The sequence below is a fragment of the Natator depressus genome, chromosome 8 (genome assembly GCF_965152275.1).
Source record: "Natator depressus isolate rNatDep1 chromosome 8, rNatDep2.hap1, whole genome shotgun sequence".
Taxonomy (NCBI): domain Eukaryota; kingdom Metazoa; phylum Chordata; order Testudines; family Cheloniidae; genus Natator; species Natator depressus.
The window spans coordinates 89,322,792-89,350,437 of NC_134241.1; the positions used below are offsets into that span (position 1 = coordinate 89,322,792).

Below are 27,646 nucleotides of genomic sequence, written 5' to 3' on the forward strand. Positions count from 1 at the left end.
CCATCCACCATGTTCACTGACACTTCCTCGCTCACAGACACACACAAATATAAATAAAGGTATAAAAGGTGGTGCAGAATCTAGGGGAAAGAAACAGGAGGAGAAAAACTGATTTACAGGAGAACAGTATTTGAATGACCTCTCTATCATTCAGAAAAAGTTCCAGACACACTGTGGGACTGTTAGACAGACATATTCAATAGGACCTGCAAAATTTAAAATGTGGTGGCCAGAATTAAGCAGTGTGTCATAGGTTAAGAGGGGGTTGTAGCCAAATCACCACTGTCAACTAACTCTGACCTATCTTTCTATCTAGTCACTTATGCCGCCCCATCACTGTAGTGTCTGAGCACCACAAAATCATTAATGCATTTATCCCTATGTGGCAGAGCTGTGTGTCATCAGGGCTTTGAAATATAACTGATTTTGAATGTTAAACAATGCCACAAAAATGTGGGTTCTTCCCCCCCCCCCAATTGATGTTTAAGGCCAAATACTGCCCTCAAAAGGTGCAGGACTCTCACTGACATTAATTAGAACTGTGCCTACAGATCAAGGGCAATATATGGCTGTAAGAGTCCTAAAAATCTGGCAGGTTTTTAACACCAGGCACAGAAGTCTCAGAAAGCATGTTTACAGCTGTGAGAAGGACAATATGGACAATTTTATGTACTGTTTATGAAGTTTTAAAAGATTGATTTCCAGTGGAAAATACCTACATCTGAGAAGCATTGCTCCAATTGATATTTTTTAGTGGAAACAATAATAATATGCACTAAATGTCCTGTTTTTCACACACCATTGATTAACTGACCCTTACAAAACCCTGTGAGGTAGGAAGGGATTACCATCTCTATTTTACAGTCAAGTAAACTGTGACAGAGAGTAACTGCAGCAGGTGGATTTAGTATAAGACCCACAATTAGAACTTTATAGTTCTTGGCACTCAGTTCTCTACTCAGAACATGTCCCTCACGCACAAAACTTGAAATGCACAAATAGCCATGAGAAGCATTTTTCTATAGATGGACTATTAAACACGATTAGTGCAAGCAAACAGGACAGAAGAAAAATAAAGTGATAGGAGACTGGAGGGAAGGAAAACACGGAGAGAAGACAGGTGGTGGTGGACAGAAAACAATGGGGAAGGAGAACAGTATCTTATCACACTATCTTGCTTTGGGCTTCCCAGTAATTAGTGTACATATATATATCTATGCATGAATCTATATTAAGAATAATGTTGTATATGAATGTAGGTAACTTCTCACCAAAAGTTCAACATTCCTGGTCAGTTTAATTAAGCAGAGTAACAAGCTTACCCTTGCATACGGCCCAGGCTTCCTCCTCACATTTCTCACCACTTGTCCTCAGTTCAAAGAAATTGTATTCTTCCAGGCTCAGAAGGCCATTTCCATCTAAATCAATCATTTCAAATATGTCGGATAAAGCTGCTCTGAAAGACGGAGAAGACAAGACAGTTTTGAAATGCTTCAGCTTCCTTCCCCACACCATTGCAGTGAATGATCTAATACGTTGAAAAATGCTTTTCCAAAGCAATGGCATCCAGACAGAAATGAATTCAGCAGCATAAAGAATACTGAGAATATATACTTTTATGACAGCTAGCATGCCTCCTTGCAAACATGACTCACTTGAACTCTTTGGTAAGGGCCAGCTCTCCATCTTCATTTCTATAAACCAGTTTGGCTTCTCCAGTAATTTGCTTTTTTATCTTCTTGAGCCTACAGCCAGTTGTGAATGGAATTAGCCAATAAATTCCAGATCCCAGTTCACCTTTCCACCTAAACATCTATTCTCAATGGAAAATGGAGAAATCTGTGAGCCACTGTTTATCCAAAGACTGCCTTCATTATTAATATTTACACAATAATGATCAATTAACAGAAGGTACTCACTGTTAGAGCCCCTATATTTTCTTTCCTTAGAGATGGCAAATCCCAACAAGATGCATTTCATGCCAATATATAGACACGAGAACTGATGGATCTGCTAGTTGTAGTAATATTTACACAGCTGTGTAGGCCTACAAGCAGCCTGACTGGAACTGTTCAACATTTCTGCTGCCCCACAGATTTTTAACCCATTTAAAATTTTAAGCTTGAAAATAAAAACAAAACAAAACAAAAACACTTTTCCTGCCAGCGGACGCAGGTTGACAAAACCCCACCGACTTTCTCACTGTTTCCCCCTCAGAGCGTAAATCAGCTGCAGACTGGCTCACAATCTGGCCCTGATTCATCAACCTGCATCAAATTTGCAACACAAGTTTTGCGTGGTTCCTTGTAAATGTTCACAAGCGACAAGGGGTGCAAGAGACAGGCTTGCCACGTGATTAAGAATCAGGGCTGGGATTCAGGAGACCTAGGTTCAATTCCTAGTTCCGCTAAAGTCTCCCAGTGTGACCTTGTGCAAGTCACTTAGTCTTTCTCTGGCTCAGATCCCCATTTGTAAAGTGGACATAATGGTTCTCTCTTCTTTATTAGATCGTAAATTCTCCAGGTCAGAGAGTGTTGCTTGGTATATGCCTGTTACTGGACACCCCCTAGCACAACCCTGCCCCAAACTCATTTCCCTGTGGCTTGATAGCTGAGGAGATGATTTCACACTAACATTTCTCCCTCTGTTGGTTTTACACAGGAGAAGAGCACGTACCAGTGCATAACTATGGCTGGACTCATACCCATGGCAGAGGGAAAGAGGAGTGAAGGGAAAGTCCTTGAGCTGACCTTGTGGCGTTTTGACCTCTTGCAGACAGAGGGAAGGTGGCTTTTGAGGGTGAAACTGAGCTTCCCCAGGCAAATCCCTTGAATCTTGGAACATCTGTACAGAGAACCAGCAACTCAACATTTCTCCCTGGCCTACCCCATGGGAACACAGCTCTTCCAGGAGAAACCTCAACTCTTCTTTACCTGTGCACTGCAATTCCCTGCAACTCAGGTGTTGGGGTTTGAAGGTAATATTGCTAGGAGTAACATTAGCTTCTGCTGACTTCTGTGGCAACAGTCCTGACAGTTTTGCACAGGAATGCACAGAGCAGTTGCTCCTCATTTCTGCCTTCTCACACCCCAGCATGTCGCCCTCCCAAATCTGTGCAGCCCCAAACTGTGCTGTGTTGACACATAAAGATTTTTTTTAAATCAACATGAGAAAAGTAGGGAAAATGTCTGACCTCTTTATTTCGTGCTTCAGTAAAGCTCATGAGCTGTAGGTTTTCTTGGCTTTCATTTTCCTTGAGAACATACAAAGCCGTGTCCACTGATAACCATGGAGAAGTTTTTCCTACAAAACAAAAAACCCTTAACCAACCAGCCAGCCTCCCCGTGTCCCGCCCCCAAAACCCAACACCCCTCTCCTTTCCAAAAAAGCCAAATATTTGATAACTGCATAAATTTTGGGCATAATTCTCACTTCTGTTCTACACTGTGGACCTTTCTATTATATATTCTGTGTTCCTTTCACATGCAGAACTCCTGTTGACCTCAATGGAAGAGCTGCACACAGAATGAGTTTATAATATGCTTTTGAGATCCCCAGGGTATATCAGAGTAGAGAATTTGCCCTTAGTTTTTGACACATAGTGATTACTGTTAAAAGGTCTCAAACACCAAGTGTTTTGGTAGCTATAGAAGTTGCACTAGTTCCTTTCTACCAATAAATAATAACACAGTTTATTACTTTTGTTATTGAACAAGACATTCCTAGCATTTGCAATTAAAGTTATGTCAGCAATTGAAAGTCCATCTTCTGAGGGTCTGTAAATGTTGTTACAATTTACCTTGATTAGAAATCTAGCTTTTGTTTATTTAATAGAGCAGAAAATATCTTAATAAACAGCACAATGTGTATTCGTACTATACACTGTCAGTGAAGATCCCTGGGTAGTGGAATGCCAAATCAGCATGATTGTCCTCAAATAACTCACAATTGCAACATATACTCAGCTACTGTACAATGGATCACATACCTGGAGTTACCATTCTGGGGGTGCAGAAGTCTCTGAAGGATATGACACAATAATTGTTGAGATTTACCTTGCAAGCACCTGACACGCACACAGTCAAAACTTCTATTTGATTTGTACTAGGTCCAGTTTGAATGGAGGTCTGATCCTACATATGCTACTATGCATAATTCCATTTTATTCCATATGATTTTGTGCAATTTCTCAAGCCCTGGTGCACTCAAACAAATTAGCTACTTAGTGGTCTTCAAATTAACAACAAAAGCAAAACCACAGTATAGGCTTTAGTTTCCCTCCCACCTAGCAATTCTGTGTGAGTTAATGTTAGGTTGTTGCTACATACCACAAGCACTGCCCTCTCCTTTGTTAAAACCTCAAAGATTTTTTTGAAGTTCTCATAAAAAAGTAATTGCTGTGCTACTAGACATATTCCTGCTTCAAATGTAGTCAATACACCACCTCCTTTTTCTCTGTCAGATGCAATAGAAGCTTTCGATTCTCAGCTATGTCTCAGAATCATCTGCAGCATAGCAGCCGCCACTACAGAAGTTTCTCAGGCATGTTTGGGACGCAATAGCATCCGTTACAAATGACAGAGCAGGAAAAAGTGACAGCTTTTTGGAGAAAAATGTCCAAGCCAGGGGACTGGATGCACTGCTGGGTGAGCTAGTAGGAGGAATAGAGCGCAGAATGCTTGTAGAGGGGTCAAATATTCCAGCTTTGCCCAGTTCCGACCCTTACCTTCAGACAGATGAAAATTTAAATGGACAAGCTACAAACCCTTCAGACAAGGTTTATAATAGAAACATGAAGAGACCCTTAATATCATAAAATGCTATCATACATTTTAGCTCTTACCACAGTCATTTGGGAGTACAAGACATTCTGCACAAACAAGAAGCACTAACTGAGTTTTGTATCTTTGTTTCCCAGAAAACATGCAAAATAAAATAAAAAACAATTAAAGGGATATTATCAAATTTGTTGCTAATAGTTAAATTTTAAAATAACAAGCTTTTATCAAATCTGAGGTCTACAGAATTTTTTTTAAATTCCACTGAAAGCAAATTTTAAGCAAATAAACACACTGCTCAAGTGTCTGGGACAGCAACACTGCAATACTAAGAACCTAAGAGCGAAGGTGACTATGAACAGAAGTATACCTAACTTCAGTGATGTTCACTGACTAAGCAAAGAGAAATGCACACAGTAAACAAAGAGCATAAATAGTGACAAGCAAACTGTATTTTAAAGGGACATGGTCAACACAAAAATCACACCTGTCTGAAAAGTTTTAGCCAACTATTGTTACAAGTAACACCTAAGACAGCTATTACTGAAAGAGATCAGAGAAAAATATTTTTCTCTATTTTTTTCCTGTTTATTTTGTGCATCTGTCAGCACATAATCAGTTTCATGATAGTCAGTTTATATTGGAGCTCTTCATACAACAACAGAGGAGAGAGAAAAAATGTAAACAGAAAAATGTGGTTGTAAAAGCCCAAGAAATTGGGAGGGGACAGATGCAGTAACTGAAGCTACCATAAACTCATATTTTGAAATTGATGAGACTTCAAGTTGATGGTGTTCATCTCATGTGTTTTTAATATTCTTAATGTGTTATTAATAACCTAGGTAAATAAATGTGCTTGCTTACAACTGGTGGGACAACTCAGAAGTAACCAGTGATTTTGGGTGCCCAAATTCAGACACTTTAAAGGAGCCTGATTTTCAGAGGATGGGTGTTCAGCACTTTCTGAAAATTAGGATACTTTAAGATGCATCAAACTGATCACCCACATTAGCTATAGATATATATGGGTGATATATATAAACACACACAAACCTTTCCTTATCCAGTGTATGAAAAAGACACAGGCAACAGGGACAGATCAGAAAAAGCTACAAATTTAGGGCCTGATCCAAAGCACACTGAAGTAACAGGTGCCTACCCAGTGACTTCAGATCATATCCTTATTGATTAAACAGGAGACTATAAACTCAGGGGCAGAAGTCCTAACGTCATAACTTGATAGAGGGACAGTGGAGGACTCAACTCACCCATGACCAGATGCCACCCACATTTTTCCATGCTGCTAGGTAAAAAGGTAATAACATTCCTGTAAATCCGAGGCTAGACCATGACCATCAACCACTGGTGTCCACTACTGCATTACTGGAGATACTAGATCTTTTGTAGGGAGATCTGGCCCTTTATGCAGGGTTGTTGTAGCTGTGTTCGCCCCAGGATATTAGAGAGACAAGGTGGGTGAGGTAATATCTTTTATTGGACGAACTTCTGTTGGTGAGAGAGACAAGCTTTTGAACTTTAAGCTGGTCCACTAAAAGATATTACCTCATCCACCTTGTCTCAGAGCAATTCCAGTTCCATAGGGTATTCTGCAAGACATGTCAGTTTCTCAGACCTCCCTGGTGATTCTCCAAACAAAATATAAATATGCTTACCTTCTAACTGGCTAAGGTTTAAAGGTTTAATGGTGATATATACTGTTGACCTCTGAGGTAAGTACAACCTATATTTATGAGTAATGATTTCACCATCTTCCTCTAAGAAGAAGCATCCTTTGGACTGTGCACACTGCCAATCCTGGAAACAAAACCAAAAATGTATATTAGAAGTTCATCTTGGTCTTTAATGCTTTTCTCTCAGTAAATTATTTGCACCTTATGTAACTATTTACAATCAGTGAAAAGTGAGTGTAAAATGCAGCCGTTCTGACTAGATAGTGTTTCATACCCATTTATAGCCATTCTGACTAGATAGTGTTTTGCACTGATGTAATGACTACACGAAGTGAGGGGCAACACAGAATTGGGCCCACAGCATTTGCTACCCTAAGTAGACTCATGGCACCAAGTACAACACTTGGAAGTGTTTGCAGGATTGGGCCCTATATGTAGATCTGCCCATTCATAACTGCATATCTCTAATCAGTCACTGAGTAACATAAGTCTTCCTTTGGGACCCAATACTGTACCACAAAGACAATGGAAGCAGGATCAAGCTCTTTTATAGCTAGCATCTTTCATTTGAGGATCTAATAGTATGTTACAAACAAATTAAGACTCACAATATCACTTTGAGATAAGTACATTTGCTTTAATTATCTGTAAAAAGAATATAAAAGTACAGAGAAGTAAAATTTCCATCACAGCTATTGGGAGAAAAAAAGTTCTGCAGATCCTATCAAAAACACTTTTCTACTTCCACATACAGCCTCTGAATCATTCATTTTTTAAGAAACAATTATACAAAATAATAGAACCACCCCAAAAAGAAACCAGAGAAACAAATCCAACTGAAACAATAACTTAAAACTATAGGAAGAAAAATATTCTTAACAAAATTTTGGAAACAGCTTTATTTTTATAAGCTAATATGGGTGAATACTGATCATTCTGAATCTTATGATACTGGAAGCATCTGGAAACTATTGTAAACTCTAAGTACTTTATTATTGTACATCTGTGATGCAAGCATGTTGACACTGCCATGTCAATGACCTCAAACTTGACCCCAGTGACAATTATTTCAGCCTCATCATCCAGAGTCTTTGGTAGGATATACATTATCTTCATTTCAGCCTGCCAATCATGCCAAAATCTGATAACTTACAGTTTGTAACGTAGATCACTTTTTAGTGGTAACTGAGACTATGCTCAATTCACTTTTTTTTTTTAGCCCTTGAAAAGAAGCTAACAAACTGTATGTTTTAGAATTCTTACAGATCCTTTTTTCCATTTAAACAGAATTCCTCAACCTACACTGTACCAAAACCTCTAAGCTCAGATATGCAAAGTTACATAGGTATCTGGACATGCAATCCCTAATGGGAACTAGGTATCCAAGTCCCTTCTCTTACCTACCATCTTTACTGCAAAGTTCTACCCATATAAAAGACTAACATTCTAGAGTTCTTCATATTTTTAAAATCATTTTAACAGGAACTAAGAGAGGTAGTTAATTATTTGGTTTTTACCTGTAGAAAGAAAAAGACCTGATCTTAATGAGACCCGTGAATAGAGTCTGTTCAACGTTTTACGCTGACCTTTGCCAAACAAACCCTGCCCCCTAGAAATGTGATGGGGAAGAACAAATGGCAGAAAGACAGAGAAGGACAGAGAGAGAAAGAGCGGTGAAAAACAACTGGAGATCAACGGTGAAGGGGCTGAGGTTGAGTGGAAGATGGAGTTCCATAAACCTATAAAAGAAGTTAGGGTCAACATTTTAAAATTATACTAAGATTAGTGACAGGTTTCAGAGTGGTAGCCTTGTTAGTCTGTATCAGCAAAAAAACCAAAAACAAACGAAGGGTACTTGTGGCACTTTAGAGACTAACACATTTATTTTGGCATAAGCTTTCATGGGCTAAAACCCACTTGCATCCGATGAAGTGGGGTTTTAACTCACAAAAGCTTATGCCCAAATAAATGTGTTAGTCTCTAAGGTGCCAGAAGTACTCCTGGTTTTTTTTTCTTTTTTTTCTAAGATTAGTGTTAACATAAATCAGTGCTAAAGGAAGAATGTGCAAGTTAGCCCCCTATATCATTACTGAGGAGAATATTCCTCCCCAGGTGAACTGCTGTACGCACATAACTTCTATTTACCCTAAAATCCTTATGCCGCAAAATGAGATTTGTCCTTGAAATTTGACACAGCTGAGGAAATGAAACACAGGCCTTCAGTTAACTCACTTAAGTCTCTAAACTTAATAGCTTACACAAATGTTTGAAAAACAAACAATCAACATTTCAGGCGAGATGAAATTCAAGGGTTAAACTAATGAAATAGTAGGACTGGGTTTTAAGAGATTTCAAGGTACACAGTAAATTGTTTAAAGAGCAGCCCAAAAGTGTTGTATCCTTTCAAAATGATACAATAAATTATCATGTACAAAAATGCCTCTTTAAAAATAATTTCCTACCTCCCCTTTCTTACTAGGACAGAGGTTCACAAACTGATCCATAGACCATTGCTGATCTGTGGGAAGCCACCTCACTACATATCTGGTGGTTCTCCTTGTTTCCAACTGTAACATCACATGGAAGGCAGCTACTACTTTCCTACCATTACTTTTTCATGTTAAGTAATTTAGGTAGTTATCACAAGGATGTGCTATAATCCCAAAATGTAGGAATTAAGTGGGTCTTGAGACAATTTTTCTCCATTCAGATGCAGTCAACACTATGAAATAGTTTGAGAGCCCTTGAGAATTCAAATACTGGCTTGTTATGCTTAAACAGAGCATGAGGTGGTGCTATACTCTCTTTAACTTATCAATAATATCACATTGCAAAAACATGTGCATTATAAACGCTTAAAGAATACCTTCCCGGCTTGATTTTCAGCCTACATACAGTGTATTTTATTTCAATTCATAATGGAGAATGTGAAATGGAAAAGCACAAAATATAAGGTAAACTGGAAAACATACACTTATATTTACTTTAATCAGTGAGAAGACATCAGAAAAGTGTTTATTGCTTTCAATACCCATCACTGTAGAATACTTAATTTTATGTAAATCTTATATATTGGCATTCCAATTCTAAAGCATTACGGGGATTATAGGAAATGTCTAGTTACTTACACATAAATGCAAATAAAAGCCATCTTTAGTGCAAGGGACTATTCATACACTTCAAGCCAAATCTTTAGATCAGTACCCGGCCCTGATCTGCCAACACCTATCCTATTCCTACTGTCCTCTTGCAAAACAGAATCTGACTAGTTCCACTGCAAGAGGCCCTGCCACACGGAGGAAGTAGGATTTATCCCTTCAGGAATAGGTCACAGCAGTATCTTGGCACACACTTCACTAAGAATTGAGTTGGTTGTGCTTATTTTTTGTTTTCTCCATTACATTTCAATGAAGGACATGAACTGCATAAAAAAAGTATATAACTATGTTGCTTTGGGGCAGAAGGCTTCTCTCAGATCTCTTTTTCAGTATTCTGCTCTGTGCCCAGGTCTCCTGTTGATGTCAGTGGAGAGCTTCTCACGTACACAGAGAGCAGAATGTTGAAGGTGCGCGTTCTTGGCGGGAGAAGCTTGTTCTCAGTGATTCACTTGCCAGATACACCAGTACAATATGCAAACAGGATACAATGCTTTCATTTTTTTTAAAAAAAGGCTTTTTATTTAGTCTTGCTTTAAATCTGCATGGAGAACTAACTAAATAATAATGGTCCGTAGAAATAAAGAAATGTTTTACATTGTTGTTGTTACAGTTTGTTGTTGTGTGTCTACACTGCAGTTGGGAGGTGTGATTCCCACCGCGGGTAGACAGACTTGTGCTAGCTCAGCTGGAGCTAGCGCACTAAAAATAGCAGTGCAGACGTCATGGCATTACTCTTGGCTTGGGCTAGCCACCTAAATACAAGCCTGCCCAGTCCCCTGAGGTTTGAGCTCGGGTGGCTAGCCTGAACCGCCGTCAGTGCGGCAAAGTCCACACTGCTATTTGTAGTGCACTAGCTCAAGTCTGTCTACCCGCACTGGGAATCACACTTCCCACAGGCCGTGTACACATACAGATAGAGTCCAACAGGTTGTTTAACACCATCTATACACCTTCCACTACTAGGATCATAACCATATATAATACTATTCATGTCTGGAACATGCTCATGACAGATTATGAATGTACCCTTTACAAACTATTTAGAAATGGAACCTTAATGTGACCAGCTTCACAACACCCCTGTGAATTAGTAGCATCTTTATCCTTGTTTTACAGTTGAGAAGCTAAGACACACAGAGCTGAAGTGAGTTGCCCAAGGTCACACAGGTAGTCTTTGGAAGAGCTGAGAACAGAACACAGATCTCCTGACTCCAAACTGGTGCCTGAATTGACCCAAGTGACCATCCTCAGCCCTCATAAGACTTAACAATATTTAATTTTTTGCAAACTGTTTTTACCTGGATATACTTGATGCCTGATTATTGTTATTCTTTCCTGAGTGGGAGTCACATAGAACATGATCTGTGCAGACTGCAGGGAGGAGAAGATTATCTATACAGTTTGCTTTTGATAAAAGAGGCCCCTTTTAAAGTTTTTTGTGGACACAGATGATAAATGGCTGGGAGTCTGTGGTGTTCCTTAAAACAGTTTGTTAGATCCTTAAAATATTGGACGTGCCTTTCTTTGAATTTGTCTCACAGCTCCACTGAATAAAGAATAGTTGGAAGGGTTATATTGTGCATAGGGTACAATATGCTACATTTGTCCATGGCAATTTTAATGTATAAAGGTTCAAAATGTTCTAATTACACTATGTTCAGCTATCAGACCAGTAACACCAGTGTTGGTCCAAGTCCACCAAAACAACACTTTCTAATTGTCCCAGAAAACAGATGAACTCTGGAGAAAAATAAATGTGTATATAAAATGAATGAGAACAATGTATGCTCTTAGGCCCTGATACAAGGCCCAAGAAATCATTGGGTGTCTGTCTATTCATTTCGGTGGGCTTTGGCTAGGGCCCTTAGGTAGTATGGATGCAACAAATTAGCAGTACCACTGACATCTGTTTATTTTTATTGACCAATATTTGGTTTAATTTCTGAGGAAAGATATGCTGCTAATCACTAATGGTCACTTTCTAAAACTGCTTTTCATCAAAACTTTATTTGGTTGTGAAAATAAAGAGGGATCCAATATCAGAAAACTATATGATTTTGCACACTGCAGATCATGTTTGAACATGCTGGAAGTGAGGTTAAATTGCATGGGGGTGCAGGTACCTAAACAGATTGAAAAAAATTCCTCAGAGATCATGTTTTTAAATTTTAATATAGAACAAATGTCACTATCCAGCAATGTTAAAGATATAAAGGACTTCAGAGTTCAATAACAAATACAGAGTTGTTATTTGAAACAAAATGTACCTCATGAGAACAATCAGTTGCGTTTTCCAGCAGTAGTTATACTATGTGGTCATAACCATTTTTTCCCTTTTACACAGAGGTCTCAAGATGCACATTTTTAATGTACCCTAGCAGTTTCCAGGTAATGTTTTATATTTCTGTAGCTATTATTTTCTGTTGAAAGAAAACTAGTAAAGGTTGAGTCAAGAAAGGGAAAACAAAGGAAAAAGATCAATATTAACACTCTACAAATATTGACTTAACAAAGTGACTTTGTTGTCCTTCTCCCACAGGAATTTATATTGAATGAGTGATTTATTTAAACAAAAATACTTATAGAACATATTAGTCTAAATATAAAATCAATATTTCCAGGCTACAGGATATATTTACAAATTAATGTTCATTGAACTGAATATGTTTGGAGATCTGTTATTTATTTCCAATTACCATTCTTATAAAGGTTTATGATACAAATCTTTCAGACTACTTAAGCATTTAAAGTTCTCACCAATCTAATAAATTATTCAATTTTAAATTTCTCAAAAAGTCATTATATGTTTTATCCAACAGTGGTTTCATTTATAAAAACATACTTTGTTCTATTAAACCTTCACACCTGAAAAATTATTTTCAGTAACTGGATGTCAGCAAAACCAACAATATATAAAAATATTAATAATATTTTGCATCATGAAATCTCTGTAGTGTATAGCTGTCCTTGACAAACTACTAACACAAGAGACAAAATTCAGAGCAAAACTCTTTCTATTTAAAATGCAACAGTGTGTGTGCTTAAACTAAAACAGCATAATTTAAACAGAACTAACTAACATACAGAGTACCTTTACTGTGTTTGGCTCAATTAGCTCTGAATTTGTGTTACTGCTGGTGCCCATGCTGATAGTGGAAGAAACAGATGCTTTGCAACTTTGGGCTGATGATGGCCTTGAAGAAGTTCTGTTGTCACCTATAACATAGATATTTATTTATTTACACTGGCTGTTTTCCATTGTTTCAGAATGTTACAAATGGTATTTATTTGTATATCTTTGCATTCAAAGTCACACACAAAGAACTACATGACAAAACTTTATGTTAATGAACAGAATTCCCTTATGATTTTTTAATCACATGACCGTGGGCTAGTCCCACTACCATCTCCCTCCTTGTACACGTCAAGCAAGTATTCTTAACCTTCTAGACCACACAGTCCCAGTCTTTTCATTTCCTCTCGTCACATTTCTTTGCATTTTTTCAATTTCAGCATGATTTTTCCTTGAATTGAAACCAAAAGTGACCGATATACTCTATGTACAAGTGTAGATATTTCATATACTGTCATTATATTCCTGTAATCTTGGCCCTGCTTCGGTAAGGTACTTAAGCCTTTGTGTAACTTTAAGCACGAGTAGACATATTGAAGTCAATAAGACCACTCACATGTTTAAATACCTTACTTTATAAATGAAAGCTAATATCTTTCCTGTTGATAAATGTTTTAGGATTCACTTCTTATCAGGATATGAGATAAATACCCTGACATACTGCAACATCTGTAGGCTCATTTTCTCTCTTTGCTCTGGACCGTGTCACACAAGAATCAACTGATTTTAGTCCTAAGAAAAATTTGATGGTCTTAGATAAGAGATGCAGCCAAAGTCTGTTTGAGCAAGGGGCTCTGAAATCCAAGTGGGGATTTTCTGTGGTTGCCACAGTCAAAATGATTATTAGTCAAGTCTGTGCTAGTATGAGAAAAGTAAAAAAAAAAAAAGTTACTCAATCTGCTGATTCACTTGGGAGAATGGGCCCTGTCTCCTGGAATGCAGCCTCCCCGCATAAAAAGTAATACCTCTCTTTGGTGCTGGCTTGTGATCAGTTTTCCTCGTGGTCCTTGATGATGGTTTTGATATTGGTGATGTTGCCCTTTCAGAGGAGGTTTCAACTTGACTTCCAAACTGCTGACGCCTCAGTCTACTGTCAACTTCTAGTTTCTCTAGTGCAGTCTTACGACATTGCTCATTGGTTGTCATGTATAATTTACAAAACTTTGCACAATGAAAAAGTGAAACATTCTTTAATACAGTTTTAGGGGAAAACACACACATTAGTAAGCACAGGATAAATCAATAGATGGAATCTAGTTTCTCTTGAAGAACAATGCTCATTTTATTTTCATGAATCAGAATGACCACTCTCAAGTGACATAGTAAAAATGGAGCCATGATTCAGTAGAGAGGTCACACTATAAAGTGAAAATGAAATATGAATTTCACCCCAACAGATGATTTATATTATCTGCTAGACATTTGCGGACTTGTTTTTATGTCTAATTTTTAATGGAGGGTTGCTGTTTTTCTGTGAAACTGTTTTTATGGTGCAAGTCTTTTGTGGACTTTGACTGTTTAAAATTTAGACATTGCTTAGAGGTGCAGTTTGAAATAACATAAAACTGAAGAGATATTTTACTTTGAAAAATAGATGCCGAGTACATGCGATAACCTCACCCACAAAAGAAATTGCATATTATCCAAGAAAGTACTTATAATATAGAATAAAAAGGCATTACAGTGCTAATCCATGCTGAATATCCAGATTTGCTCTCATTTGCCACTCTTGACCTGCTACTGCTGCCAGTCCCACCCCTGGAACCAGGTTGCATCCTTGAGCATAGCTAGGTTCCCCAGTACAAAGTGACCTTTGTTGGAGGATATTATCAAAGGAAGCGCATTGTACGCCAGGGAAATGGTGCTCCCATATTATCTGTATAGCTCCTAGCACAATGGGGTCCTGGTCTATGACAAGGGTTCCTAGGCACTATGGCAATACTAATAATAAATAAATAATAACAATATTAAGTCCTTTGGGAACCATATCACCTAAACTAGCCCTCCCCCCAGCACTTAGTAATCTGCAAACCTTAAAATATCTGCACTAAAACCTGTTAGTGTGTCTTAGGAAATAGCTATAGAATTTGATTAATCCAACATCATATACAAAAGTATTGTCACCTTGTTTACCATACCTGGTTATAATCAAGCTTGCCATTGCTGTTTACATCAGCCAATTTAGTGATGGCATTCACTTCCTCTACAGTCATCTTCTCACCTCTCTGTGATAAACAGTATAAATATCAGTTCCTACTAAAGAACATTGTTCACCGACATCACTGGTTTGAAGATTATACAAAGGAAATAGGAATACTTTAACATTTTTTCCAGAAATCTTATCTGCAGCACATTTACATTGGTCTGAGTTTAAATCCTCAAAATAGTGATCAGCATTGTAAATGATATTTTAATGTATTTGAAACACTACTAAATACTTGGAAGATTAATAACTAAGCTCATGCAATTTCAAGGTCCCATTCTACAAGCCTCCATGTGTGGAACTAACGTTGACTTTAGTTGGTGTACCAGGCACTGAGGATTTGTAGCATAGCAATTCCCAGTCAATTAAATTAATATTTATATGTAACCCATGCCTGTTGGGTGTGGTGCTCTGTCCCCCACTAGTGGCAACTAGACCATTAGAGATTAATGAGTCTCCTACCATCTTAACTAACAGACAGGTGGCTTTTAGCTCATGCAGTAGAGGCTCATGCATTTAGCTCCAGAGGTCCTAGGTTCAATCCCACTGTTACATATACTCTAATTAATGTATTACAACCAAGAGCTAATTTAAAAATATTCTATATTTTAGTCACTTATTTAGCCCATGCTGAGTTCTTTTACACCGGTTCCTTATAAAATGGTGGATTTACTTTAAATTAGACCTACTGATTTTATAGCCCTTCATGGTGTTGGCTATAGCTACATTCAAGACCTGCTCCTTTCACCTTGTACTACACAAAGATCATTTCCCTGTTGTTGCTACTATCGATATTTGTACCCATACAGCACCTGATTGTTAAGGGTCCTGCCATCTGTCCAATTGGACCCTGCTGCTTCGCACTAAATGCTCCATAGTGCACACATCGAAGTATACTATGGAACTTTTAGTGAGCAGCAGCCCGGTCCACATGGCCTGGCCACTTAGTGTGCAACAAGCTATTACACTGTAATTCACACACAACCTTGCTATGCACTATGTTTCTAGCCCTATCACAGTTTACATTGTGCAACTTGATGAGGTAAGAGCCTGAGCTCAGAGGTATGGCTGCAGTAATGTGGTATTTTTGTCATGGCTGTAAAGGGATCATGGACCCCATCATTATGTTAAGGGTCGGGGGAAGTTATTTCTGAGCATGCAGGAATGAGACAAAATGTGTGAAGGGAGGATAATAACTGAATAAACTTTACTAAGCTAATGAAACTGTCCCATAGGACTGCAAAAGGCCCTTTCAAAAGCAAGGGATTTGCATAGAAGTTGCTGGAACAAAACAGAACTAGGCACTGAACTTAGCAAGGGCTATATGCTTCCAATCCTGCTGCATCAGTGCGGGACAGATAGGTAGTGTTTTCTTATAAAAAAGTAATTTAATTATTTTTCAGTTGATCTTCATTCATTATGGGCTGGAACTGAGAGAAGCAGTTGGGTTGACCATACAATTTCAGGACTGTAAGGGGAAAAAAATAAGAAAGAGGGAGAGAAAGATAGCCAAGGGAGTATGACACTTAAAAAGAAATCATTAAAATATTTCAGATATAGATTGTTTCCCCCTAAAAATCAATTTTTGAATATTCAGGATTGTTTCTATGATTTTTAAAATTTAAAAAGATTGGTTCTTCTACTATACCAATTTTCAAAATTATAGCTCTATATCAAAATTTGTAATTTACCTTCCAAGATACTTACCATTGTAAGAATTTTATAAAGTTCAGTGTGCAAAATATATTCATCATTATTTGTATCCACTTTTAAAAATGCTTTGAGCAGTTCTGCTTTTGTAGCTGGTTTTTCTTTTTTTAAGATATTGCAAAAATCATCAAAATTCAGTGTGGTGGTCTGGGGAGTCCAGTACTGATTAACCGTCTTCTGAGATGGATTTCTTCCAGCCTGTTGAAGCACTGCATAATAAAATATAATATCAACTCTTCATTGACACTGACAGCCAAAATATATATGATTTTTTCAAACTATCCTTTAATCAGTTCATAGGTTAAGACAGGTTTTTTTAATCCAATCAATCAAAGGCAAAAGTAGGCATGAATGATAAACCTTTGCTTAACTGCAGTAGCTGGGACATGGATGTAGACTCAATCCTGTGTTCCTGATTTAATGCTACACGGTGGACCATCCTGCACATCCGCACTGGGAAGGAAGAGGGTGCAAGAGAAGCTTAAGCCTCTGATGGGTACTACATCCCCACTGTACATGTTGGTGAGAATAGGTAGTGCCTTGGTTTCTTTCCCTCCCAATGCACTCATTGGCATACTGAGGAAGTACACTGTGCCAGGTACAGGGTTAGCACAGAGTACTCCTCCTCCCACCTAAAGAGTCACAGACTGGGTGTAAGTGCTACTAGAACTATGTGTTGCCTCATACACAGGGGTGTGGCAAAGCCACAATTTAGCCCATAGGATCTGGTCAGCAGCTGTCTCTTACTTGTGTACGTAGAACCACTTAACTCAATGGGACTATTCACAAAAGTAAGACCTGCAAGATCAGACACTCAATCAGGCAAAATACCCACTGACCTGAAAGGGAAATTCCTCCCTAACCCCCCACTCCCAGTAGTAAATGTAGGATTTGGCCCACTGTGTGTAATCCGCAGGATTTAATATAACAACCTGTTATTTGTAAAGCCACAAATTCTGGGCCAGATCCATCTACTGAGGTCAATGAGAGTCTTTCCGTTTACTTTAATAGAAATTGGGTCAGGCTCTCAGTGCACAGCCTACCATAAATGAGCTGTAGAATTATTTCTGTATCAACCAAATAGTTCAGATTGTACAACATGAATTTCAAATGTAAAAAAAAAAAAATAATTCCCAGTAAACTGTTAGATAGTAAAATTAATAATAAAATAAAGCCGATAACATGTCTGCAACAAGTCCCACTGCTCCTGTACATGGTAGTTGCAGAAGTTGGATTTGCTACTTCTAGCTAGCTTCTGAAAAATCTTCACTTACATTAGGCTTTCATCAGTTTATAATGTGAAGACGGTATTATCTTAAATTCAAGCTAAACTCAAATATGCTGTCTAGTTAATACGATGTCATAACCCCCACCCACTTCAGAGAATTAGATGGTTTAGGAAAACTCTCTAGGTAGGTCAGTAGTTTGATTTTTATCCACATCTGTAATAACTAAGTCTTTACCAGCTCAGAGCTGTTCAGTAGCCTGTCTGAAATAAACTGGTGGTATCATCACAATTCTTAGTAGGTGGGCAGTATAAAGAAAGAATCTCCAAAGAACCCCTTTCCATAATTGGCACCTTTATTCCTAATCTAAGGTGTGAGTCCCCCCCCAGGACCAAATGGGCACAGAGTGTCGGCTGGTGAATATGGGATAGCTTGCGTCTTTATTCATGTACCTCTTGGGCACATAGCAACTGCTTTGGCATTTCTGTTTCAAGGTCAGCTAAGGAAGGGCAATCATTCTCAATGTGTGTTGTTATGTGGATAACCCAGTCTCACGGGCTGTCAATCTAGCACCCTTCATGAGCTGATTATTCACTTGTATTTAAATAAATGTTTTTTGATAAATATACTGCAAGATGCTGCTACCTGTATCATTTATCATTCCAGGGAGATCAGTGATTGCTACAAACATATCTCCCAAGACTATATTTTTGAAAGATTGTTTAAATCGCATCTTTTATTTTTGTTTCTTTAACTGGATTCTGCTAAATACCTGAGTTACAAGATAGAACATTATATTATAGTACATTCAGTGAGCAACTATGACTCCTCTAAGGTTTTGTCGGAGCAGGCTCTAAATTAATAGCACAGTTTGTGTTATTAACCAAACATCATGTAACTACAGATGCTTCAACACCACTGATTTGATTCTTTGCCAGGATTTATGCTAAGCTTTTACACAAGCCTATAATGACTCTTAACACTTACAAGTTTAAAAGGGAAAAAAAGTTCACACGCAGCTCTGAGAAGACTGGGAGCCTGAACCAGTAATTGCCCTTTATTAGCTGACCTTGAAACCAAAATGCCTAAACACTTGCTATGTGCCCAAGTGGCATATGGATAGAGATGAAAGGCACAGCACATATATAAAAGAGATGACATTTGTTCACACCACTCTTATTTTAAAACCATAATTATGATGTTATACAGGGGCTTCTATCTTAACCCTGTCAGTCTGCAGAAGACTGAGTCATATGCTGAAAGAGTATGCTTGTTAGAGAATGGTATTTCAAGTACTGGTATTTGGAGAGAAGCTGTCAATCTAAAACCATCAGATTTACATGCTAACTGGCTTCCTGGTAAACAGCTCACATGTTGTAGGTATGGACTACGATTAAAGAGAATGAAAGTCTGGAGGTAATGAATTTTAAGCTGAGGAAAAGGAATACAGTGCCCCTAAATATTATGACTGACCATAGTGTCAGAATGCTTTTCTATTTACTTTTTGTTTGTTCTGTGATTACATAACCTCTACAGTCTTCTACAAAGATGCTATTCCCTGACACCATAATCTACTACTGATAAACCCTTAGCAAGCAACACTGCAGCACTGACAATTCCAAGTGTTCAAAAATCATATTAGCTTCAAAATCATGAGGGTTTTTTAAAAAAACATAGATTTGTGTTCTTTTTATATGCCTTCTGGTTTTTATCCTTTTTACAGTTCATGTTTTCAAGCTTTTCTCTGCAACCATGAGGCCTAGAAACTTTTATTTTTTTTTAAAAGTAAGCTAAATTTTTCTCTTAATCATAGGACTCCAGGTGCTGCGGCTTTAAGAAAAACACCAAATACTGTGATACATGATAAACTTGCAAGAGTTGGCAACACTGAAGCTGAACAGATTTCTAGATGGAACTATGAAACCTATTCCAAATATCCATTTAACAGAATAACTAATTAAAACATTTTAAGTAAACCAATTCCCAGTCCCTAGCCCAATTTAGAAACCATTTTTTTCACTAACTTACTGTGTAAACTGGTCGTTTTCATAGTTCCACACAATTAGCTGTGGAACTTCGAGTTATTTTTGTACTTTTTCTAAGCATCATAATTTTCAATCAAGTATTTATACTTACTACTACTAACTGCATTTACCCAACAAAAAAGATACATTGTTGGACTGTTGCGGATGTCACCTAATCACACAATGAAGTAGAATAATACTAGGGCTGTCAAGTGTTTAAAAAAATTAATCGTGATTAATCGCACTGTCAAACAATAAGAGAATACATTTAAATATATTTGGATGCTTTCTACATTTTCGAATATATTGATTTCAATTACAACACAGAATACAAAGTATACAGCACTCACTTTATATTTATTTTTGATTACAAGTATTTGCACTGTAAAAAAGCAAAAGAAATTGTATTTTTCAATTCACCTAATAGAAGTACTGTAGTGCAATCTCTTTATCATGAAAGTTGAACTTACAAATGTAGAATTATGTAAAAAAAAAAAACAACCCTGCATTCAAAAATAAAACAATGTAAAATTTTAGAGCCTGCAAGTCTGCTCAATCCATTCCTACTTCTCGTTCAGCCAATTGCTCAGACAAAACAAGTTTGTTTACATTTGCAGGAAATAATGCTGCCCGCTACTTGTTTACAATGTCACCTGAAAGTGAGACCTGTAAAAATGATAAACAAAAGAACCAGTATTTTTCAATTCACATCATACAAGTACTGTAGTGCAATCTCTTTGTCGTGAAAGTGCAATTTACAAATTTTTTTTTTGTTACGTAACGGCACTCAAAAACAAAAATATGCAAAACTTCAGAGCCTACAGGTCCACTCAGTCCTACTTCTTGTTCAGACAATCGCTTAGACACACACATTTGTTTACATTTACAGGAGATAATGCTGCCATCTTCTTATTTACAATGTCACCAGAAAGTGAGAACAGGTATTTGTAACCGACTGTTGTAGCTGACGTCGCAAGGTATTTACATGTCAGATGTGCTAAACATTCATATATCCCTTCATGTTTCAACTACCATTCCAGAGGACAAGCTTCCATGCTGATCAACATCCTCTACAGCAAACAGGGAAAGATTAAGAATGAGCTCTCAAAAATGGATACTCTCATAAAAAAAAACCTTCCACACAAACTTCCTCGTGGCTGGACTTTACTAAAACTAGATAAGCCATTTACAACACACACTTTGCTTCTCTACAAAAGAAAAAGAACACTAAACTTTCTAAACTATTAATGTAAATAAGAAGCGGGCAGCATTATCTCCTGTAAATGTAAACAAACTTGTTTGTCTTAGCAACTGGCCGAACAAGAAATAGGACTGAGTGGACTTGTAGGCTCTGAAGTTTTACATTGTTTTGTTTTTGAGTGCAGTTATGTAACAAAAAAAATCTACATTTGTAAATTGCACTTTCACGACAAAGATTGCACTACAGTACTTGTATTAGGTGAATTGAAACGTACTATTTCTTTAGTTTGTTATTTTTACAGTGCAAATATTTGTAATCAAAAATAATATACACTTTGATTTCAATTACAACACATAATACAAGATATATGAAAATGTAGAAAAACATCCAAAATATTTAATAAATTTCAATTGGTATTCTATTGTTTAACTGTGCACTTAAATCTGCGATTAATCACAATTAATTTTTTTAATCGCGTTTAATTTTTTTGAGTTAATCGCATGAGTTAACTGCGATTAATCGACAGCCCAAAATAATACTGATAAAAGAATAAAACATCTGGCTTGAAATTTAGGAAATTGAGAAGTGCTTTAACTTAAGGTACATTTACATTTTTTACAAATTAATGCAGTTCTTATGAAACACTGAAGTCATCCATTTATGCACAAAACACATTCAGCATAGGCAGGGAAAGATTTTCATGTACCACATAGTCAGTGTTTCTCAACCCTGTTCTGGGGGACCATGTCTTGGGTTGAAAGGGTAGGTCAATCTCCATTTCTCATTTAACAACTTTTCTGATGAGACTGCAAACCCCTGTGACAATTAATGCCGGTTGCCATGGCGATTTTCTGTGCTAGGGACACTTGTCCACTAGAAACTGAACTGAGAATAACTCATTGTAATTTATCACTTGTCAGAGAGAGGGAAACACTTTATTGAAAAATGTCACCACCACAAAGCAGTATCCAGGCCCACCTCAAGTAGGCAACGATGCCACCATCAAATGTGGTGCTGTTAAATAACTCACTTAGGCCCCCCAATAGTTGTTAGGTGGTATTGACTTTTGCTCATTCAGAGTGGTGATTTAGAGGTGAAAGGCTCTGTATATCATTCCCACTTCCACGAACTATCCAATACCTAGTAATATAGATTAAGAATTTAAGGAAAATGAAAAATATTGAGAAAAAATACTTTCAGTAAACTATTTGAAAAACGATGATATATTTTATAATAGGTATAAACCTTGGAAGTGTCTTTATAGATACAGCCACTGATGCTTGAAAACCCAAACCCCACCAAGAACTGCCTGAATCCTTAAAAGAAGCTATTGTGACCAAGCTCCATTATGTGCTGGGGTATTTCCACCAGTGAAATGCTGGCTGTTGGTTTGAAAATCAACTACTGTAATCTTCACACACAAAATTCAAGTAAAGAAAATTATCTCCTACCCATTACCTAAACATAGTTGTTCTTTTGATTTAATATTTTCTAAGCTGCTTTTAAAAACAGCTAGGTAGGCTGCTCTGCAGTTCATATAAAAGGACTCCTCTTCAGAATACTGTGATTTCTTTGCTTGAGAACTTTCTGAGAGTATGGTTTTCTCACGGGAGAGGGATGCATTACTTCCAGGACTGCTGGCCATTCTGTGAATAATACAAACATATTTAAAGTCTTTTGCTTTTGCTTTCATAGTGCGTAAGTATGTCTCTGCTCTGTCCCCTCAGGCACAGATTCACTTAAACTCTCTGTGAATCTGTTTCTCTGCTGTAAAATGAGGGTAATGCTACTTAACTGCCTTTGTAAAGTGCTTTGAAATCCATGAATTTAAACTATGTAGGTGCTAAGTATTATTCATTATTATTTATTTATCTACACTGTAGCAAATTTTCCAAGATACCATACGAGGTGATGCATACCTTAGCCAAAATTAGAATTAAGCCTCTAGGGATTGTCTACACTACACTTTTTTCCTAAAATGTCCTACTGTTGCTATCACTGGCTCAACTCATCTGTGAATAGCAACAGTGGGAGCACTTGTATGGACAAGGTACTAGTGTCCTCTAGTGTTTTAACCACTGTTGTCTAGGCTTGCTGTGGGCAGAGTTATTCAGAACAGTGGTAAAAAAAACCACCGGCAGGCCAGCAGCCACCTCGTCCATACTGGCACTCTCATTATTAGTGCTACTGGTTGAACTTAGTCGGTAGTAGTAAAGATGGAATACTTTTGGGGAAAGATGCTGATGTGGATACACCCTAGTGGAAGTGGAAAGTGTGTGGAATGCGGTTTTTCACCACTCTGTAAATGACTGCTTAAAACATAAAGAAACAGGCAACATATTTCCAGAGATCGACTGATATAGAGATCCAGCATGGAGTATTTGCTCAACTATTCTGAAACAAATGAGTACCCAAATACTAGTGTCCTGAGGAAAAATGGAATTTTGGGAGTCTGAGTTTTCAGAGCTGATCAGAATTTTAGCCACAGAGATACAGAGCTCATACAAAGTGATCAGGGCAGTCTTTATGCCCAGAGTCTGACTGACCTGAGTGACACTGCACAGCTGTAAGGGTAACATCAAGAGGCCCCAATCAGGGATGAACCCCCACAATTATGTTAGGTTCCATACAAACAGAGTAAGACAGTCTCAAACTCAAAAAGCTTACAGATTTAGCACAAAATGCAACATGTAGGTGTAACACATATTTGGAAAGGTCGGGGGACGCAGGAAAAGGAGAACAATGATAACAAGATAAGCATTGTAATTAAATGTACGTGTTAAAAGTCCTCATGTATGGCATATATGTTGGCTGTTTTGCAAGCTTCTTATTACTAGAGACTTGCTGTATCCAGAGACATATTTAGTAAGAGTAACTGTGCACTGAAAGATTATACTTTGTTGCTTTTACTATTGGGTTTTATTCATCCTCCCAAATCTAAAAATCCAGCAGATTTAGAAACCATTAGGCTGATCAGTTCCACATTGTTTCAGCAGGGAAAACCTACTGGAAAAAAATCTTTTTTCCATTCAAGATAAAAAAATTTAAGTTAATAAAGTAATTTATCTGGTTTAAAGCCCATATTTAGAAGAATTTTTTTCCTAGCTATAATTTCTTTAAAAGCATGTCTAACAGTGGAAACACTGTCAAAATTTTACACACCTATCCTTCAAACACGTAAAGTTAAGCATATGCATTCAAATTGATGGAACTATTCGGATGTTTAAAATTAAGCATGGCATAAGCGTTTGCAGCATTTAGGACCTTAAACCACCATACCACCATAAAACTACACAAAACAGAGTGGGGAAAAATCCGGATTTTTTTTCAATAATTGAAATAATTCAAGACAATAACACCTTTTGCTCATAAACGGCAGTGAACTTTAACAGTGGTTTTCTTCTTTACCAAAGGTGATTAAGGTTTTTAGAAGGCCACCACAGAGGTACACTAAATTGTGCTGTACTGTTGGCCTAACAGCCTCTTACATTATTTTACCCAGCTTTGACTTCTGAAAATATATTCCCGTATAATAAATTGAATATCTCAAGTTCAACAACAAGATAACGGCATAGGTAGGGTCCCCTTCAGGACTCATTGGATTCTTACTCAAGAGGGCTAAATCACTCGCACTTTCCTGAGTTATATAGGTCTTTTCCACTTGGGAAAGAAAGATAATAATCGCTTATCATGGATGAAGTACCCTATTTATAATACACAGACCGCCTGCCTGACACTTTCATATTACACTGGCATTAGAAAGACCCCACAGGGACACAGTGATTCAGTCTGGTACTGCAAACGGGTGTCACTATAATTAAGCACCAGTGTTACACTCACAAAATGGAAGTGGGTTAAAGTCAAGGAGGAAAAGGAGAATAAATGTTAATTTTCCAGTAACTAGCTTTATAAAATATGAACTGTTGTTTATGCGCCTCAGCCCACTCATTACCAACCGATTTATTATTTGTGCAGCAGGTGGTGCTGCCAATTTGTGCAGCACAAAGGTGCTGCCAATGTTATTTGAAGTCTAGTGTGCAATAGTTTTCCAAGGGAACTGGTGGAAGCTCCATGGCTTGGGTCATTAAAATCTCAACTGGACAGATGATGAAGCACTAAAATATATATATAGTAAGGAATAACTGTGCATCAGAGGAAAGGAGAGGGACTATATGACCTAACAGCTCTCCCCAAGATTCTTGAGAAAAGAAGACTGATGTGGGAGCTGATAACAGCCTTCAACTATGTTAAGAGCTGTTACAAAGAGGATGGGTTTCAGAGTGGTAGCTGTGTTAGTCTGTATCAGCAAAAACAATGAGGAGTCCTTGTGGCACTTTAGAGACTAACAAATTTATTTGGGCATTAGCTTTCGTGGGCTAAAACCTGTGATTAATTGTCCTCCGGGTCCACCAAAAGTTGGACAAGAAATAATCGGTTTAATCTGCAGTAAGGGAGATGTAGGTTGGATATTAAGATAAACGTTCTAATTACAAGGGTAGTTAAGCATTGAAATAGGCTTCCAAGGGAGGTTGTGGCATGCCCCCGGCCAAACACCTATCAGGGATGGTGTAGGTTTACTTTTTCCTGCCTTAGGGCAGGGGGCTGGACTACATGACCTCTCCAAGCCCTTTCCAGCTCTACATTTCTATGATGAGTTCTCTGATGAAAATTCTAGTGTCTACCATTTCATCACAGGAAAGGCAAACCTACCAGATCTCACGCATTTGGAAGCAAGAAGCTCTCTCTTACGACATTATGTTAAGCCACTTCCGAAACATCTCCCCTTCTGCCCACGGAATCCTGGTTCTGTGTGTTTCAGTGAGATTTCAAGCCCAGTTTGGGGCAATTTAACCCCCCTCCCAATGTTTCACTGACTAGCTCTAGGCAGCACCCGGGGTCCCGAGGCTGTTACCAAGGGGCAGTGGCGGACGCGTTCTCTTTCCAGCTGGGGTTGTTTTTCTCCTTTCTCCCGGTTTAATTTGTAAACGAACATGCCCAGGCCCTAAAAGGAGGGAGGGAGGAAGGGAGAAGGGCCGGGGGCTCCCCCAGAGACCGCGCATGGGAAGGGGCAGAGAGCAGAAAGGAATGGGGAGGGGATGGAGTGACCCCTCCTGTGCTGACCTTGGGGACTCCTTGTTTCGGACCCGGACCTGGACCTTGCCCTTGCCCCTGCCCCGGCCCGGGCCTGCCGCCGCCGCCGCCGTGCGCCCTGCGCCTCGGGCGTCGGGTACCGGCCGCCCCGGCCTGAACGGAACCGGCCGCCTCCTGTGGACGGTGTTTCCAGCCGGTGAGGTTTGGGTGGTGCACGGCGGGCGGGAACCGAGCAAGCCCGGGGGGTGCCGGAGCGGCTGCCGGCGCTGCAATCATGCCGTAGGTAGCGGGCACGGGCGGTGAGAAAGGGGGCAGGTGTGGGGGGGCGCGAGGACAGGAGCTGAGGGGCGGGAGGGAACAGCAGGAGTTGGGGGTGGGAGGGGACAAGGGCTGGGGACAGGGTCTGGGAGCCAGGGGACAAGAGCTGGGGGGCAGGAGCTGGGAGACACGAACACTGCCCTGAAATCAAGCCCCGTCTCCCTTCCATCTCCACGTCAGCTTGGAAAGGGCTGTACAGGCTGCGGCCAAAACTTTCAAACTTGGCTGCTTAAAGTTACCAGCTAAATAAGTTGCCCCTTTGGAGGGGTGAGGGTCGGGTTCTCCTGGCGTCTCTGAGCCCCACACAGATGCCAGTGTGTGTGTGAAGACAACACTTTCAATTATGGGTGCCTTAAAAGTTCAGCACCTAAACAAATGGTTATTCCCTGTAGCACCCACGGCAGTGAAGTGAGTCCTCAGCGCCTCTGAGAAGCAGGCCACTTACTGAAGTGCTTAAATTTGAAAACGTTAGTGTTTCTACATAGAGTGCCCCCAGAATTCAGCCACGAGGACTGCTAACCAGCCCACATCTCACTGCACAGTAGTAGGGGTAGAAGAGGAGATTTTGATTAGGAACACTAGAGCAAATCCCTTACTTGGAAAGCGTGTGGGATATTTCACGTCAATGTGGAACAGATTTAAAACATAGTTAAACAATTCTGCCACAACAAACAGGAATCTCTGAATTTTTATTTGACTAATGTTTTCCTACAAATATCAGTTTTGTATATAATGTTAGCCCGAAGGCAAGATTTTTTTTTTTATTTTTTAAGGCAAGGGTATTTTAGTAGTTGGAATGAAAGAGAGGACTCGTGGGTTTTATTACCAGTCTTCTCACCAAGTCACCTTGAGTCAGTTAACTTCTTTGTACCCCAGATGAAGCTACTACTTATCTACCTCCAAAATGTGTTCTATTGCATGATTAATCCTTGGATAAATGGTGATGTAGAAGAACATGGTGGTAAAGCGTGTGTGACTTTTTCATGCCCATGAAAGTGAGAAACCGACAGCAGCTGCTTGAGATGTAATAGTGGTAGCTGTTGGGCTGTGACATCCACTATTGGTTCTTCAGATTCTAGTGGACAGCTGCTCTGGGCTCTTCCTGGCTGCCGT

General features: G+C 38.7%; 2 protein-coding genes across 3 annotated transcripts in view; one reads left to right on the forward strand and one right to left on the reverse strand.

Moving 5' to 3' along the window:
* EFCAB7 (EF-hand calcium binding domain 7) overlaps positions 1 to 26,353 on the reverse strand; it is a 37,611-nt gene extending 11,258 nt beyond the window's left edge. Inside the window, exons 1-10 of the mRNA XM_074961600.1 lie at positions 26,246 to 26,353; positions 22,583 to 22,770; positions 16,671 to 16,882; positions 14,899 to 14,985; positions 13,726 to 13,921; positions 12,719 to 12,843; positions 6,452 to 6,593; positions 3,194 to 3,303; positions 1,656 to 1,813; positions 1,323 to 1,456 (exon numbers count right to left, since the gene is read on the reverse strand). Coding sequence (XP_074817701.1) covers positions 1,323 to 1,456; positions 1,656 to 1,813; positions 3,194 to 3,303; positions 6,452 to 6,593; positions 12,719 to 12,843; positions 13,726 to 13,921; positions 14,899 to 14,985; positions 16,671 to 16,882; positions 22,583 to 22,769 — 1,351 coding nt within the window. The 5' untranslated portion in view covers position 22,770; positions 26,246 to 26,353. The remainder of the gene's footprint in view (positions 1 to 1,322; positions 1,457 to 1,655; positions 1,814 to 3,193; positions 3,304 to 6,451; positions 6,594 to 12,718; positions 12,844 to 13,725; positions 13,922 to 14,898; positions 14,986 to 16,670; positions 16,883 to 22,582; positions 22,771 to 26,245) is intronic.
* An 82-nt stretch (positions 26,354 to 26,435) lies between these two features.
* The window catches only part of ITGB3BP (integrin subunit beta 3 binding protein), a 52,426-nt gene continuing 51,215 nt past the window's right edge, over positions 26,436 to 27,646 (forward strand). For both annotated transcript variants that reach the window (XM_074961604.1, XM_074961605.1), the window contains exon 1: positions 26,436 to 26,494. In XM_074961604.1, coding sequence (XP_074817705.1) covers positions 26,490 to 26,494 — 5 coding nt within the window. In that variant the 5' untranslated portion in view covers positions 26,436 to 26,489. The remainder of the gene's footprint in view (positions 26,495 to 27,646) is intronic.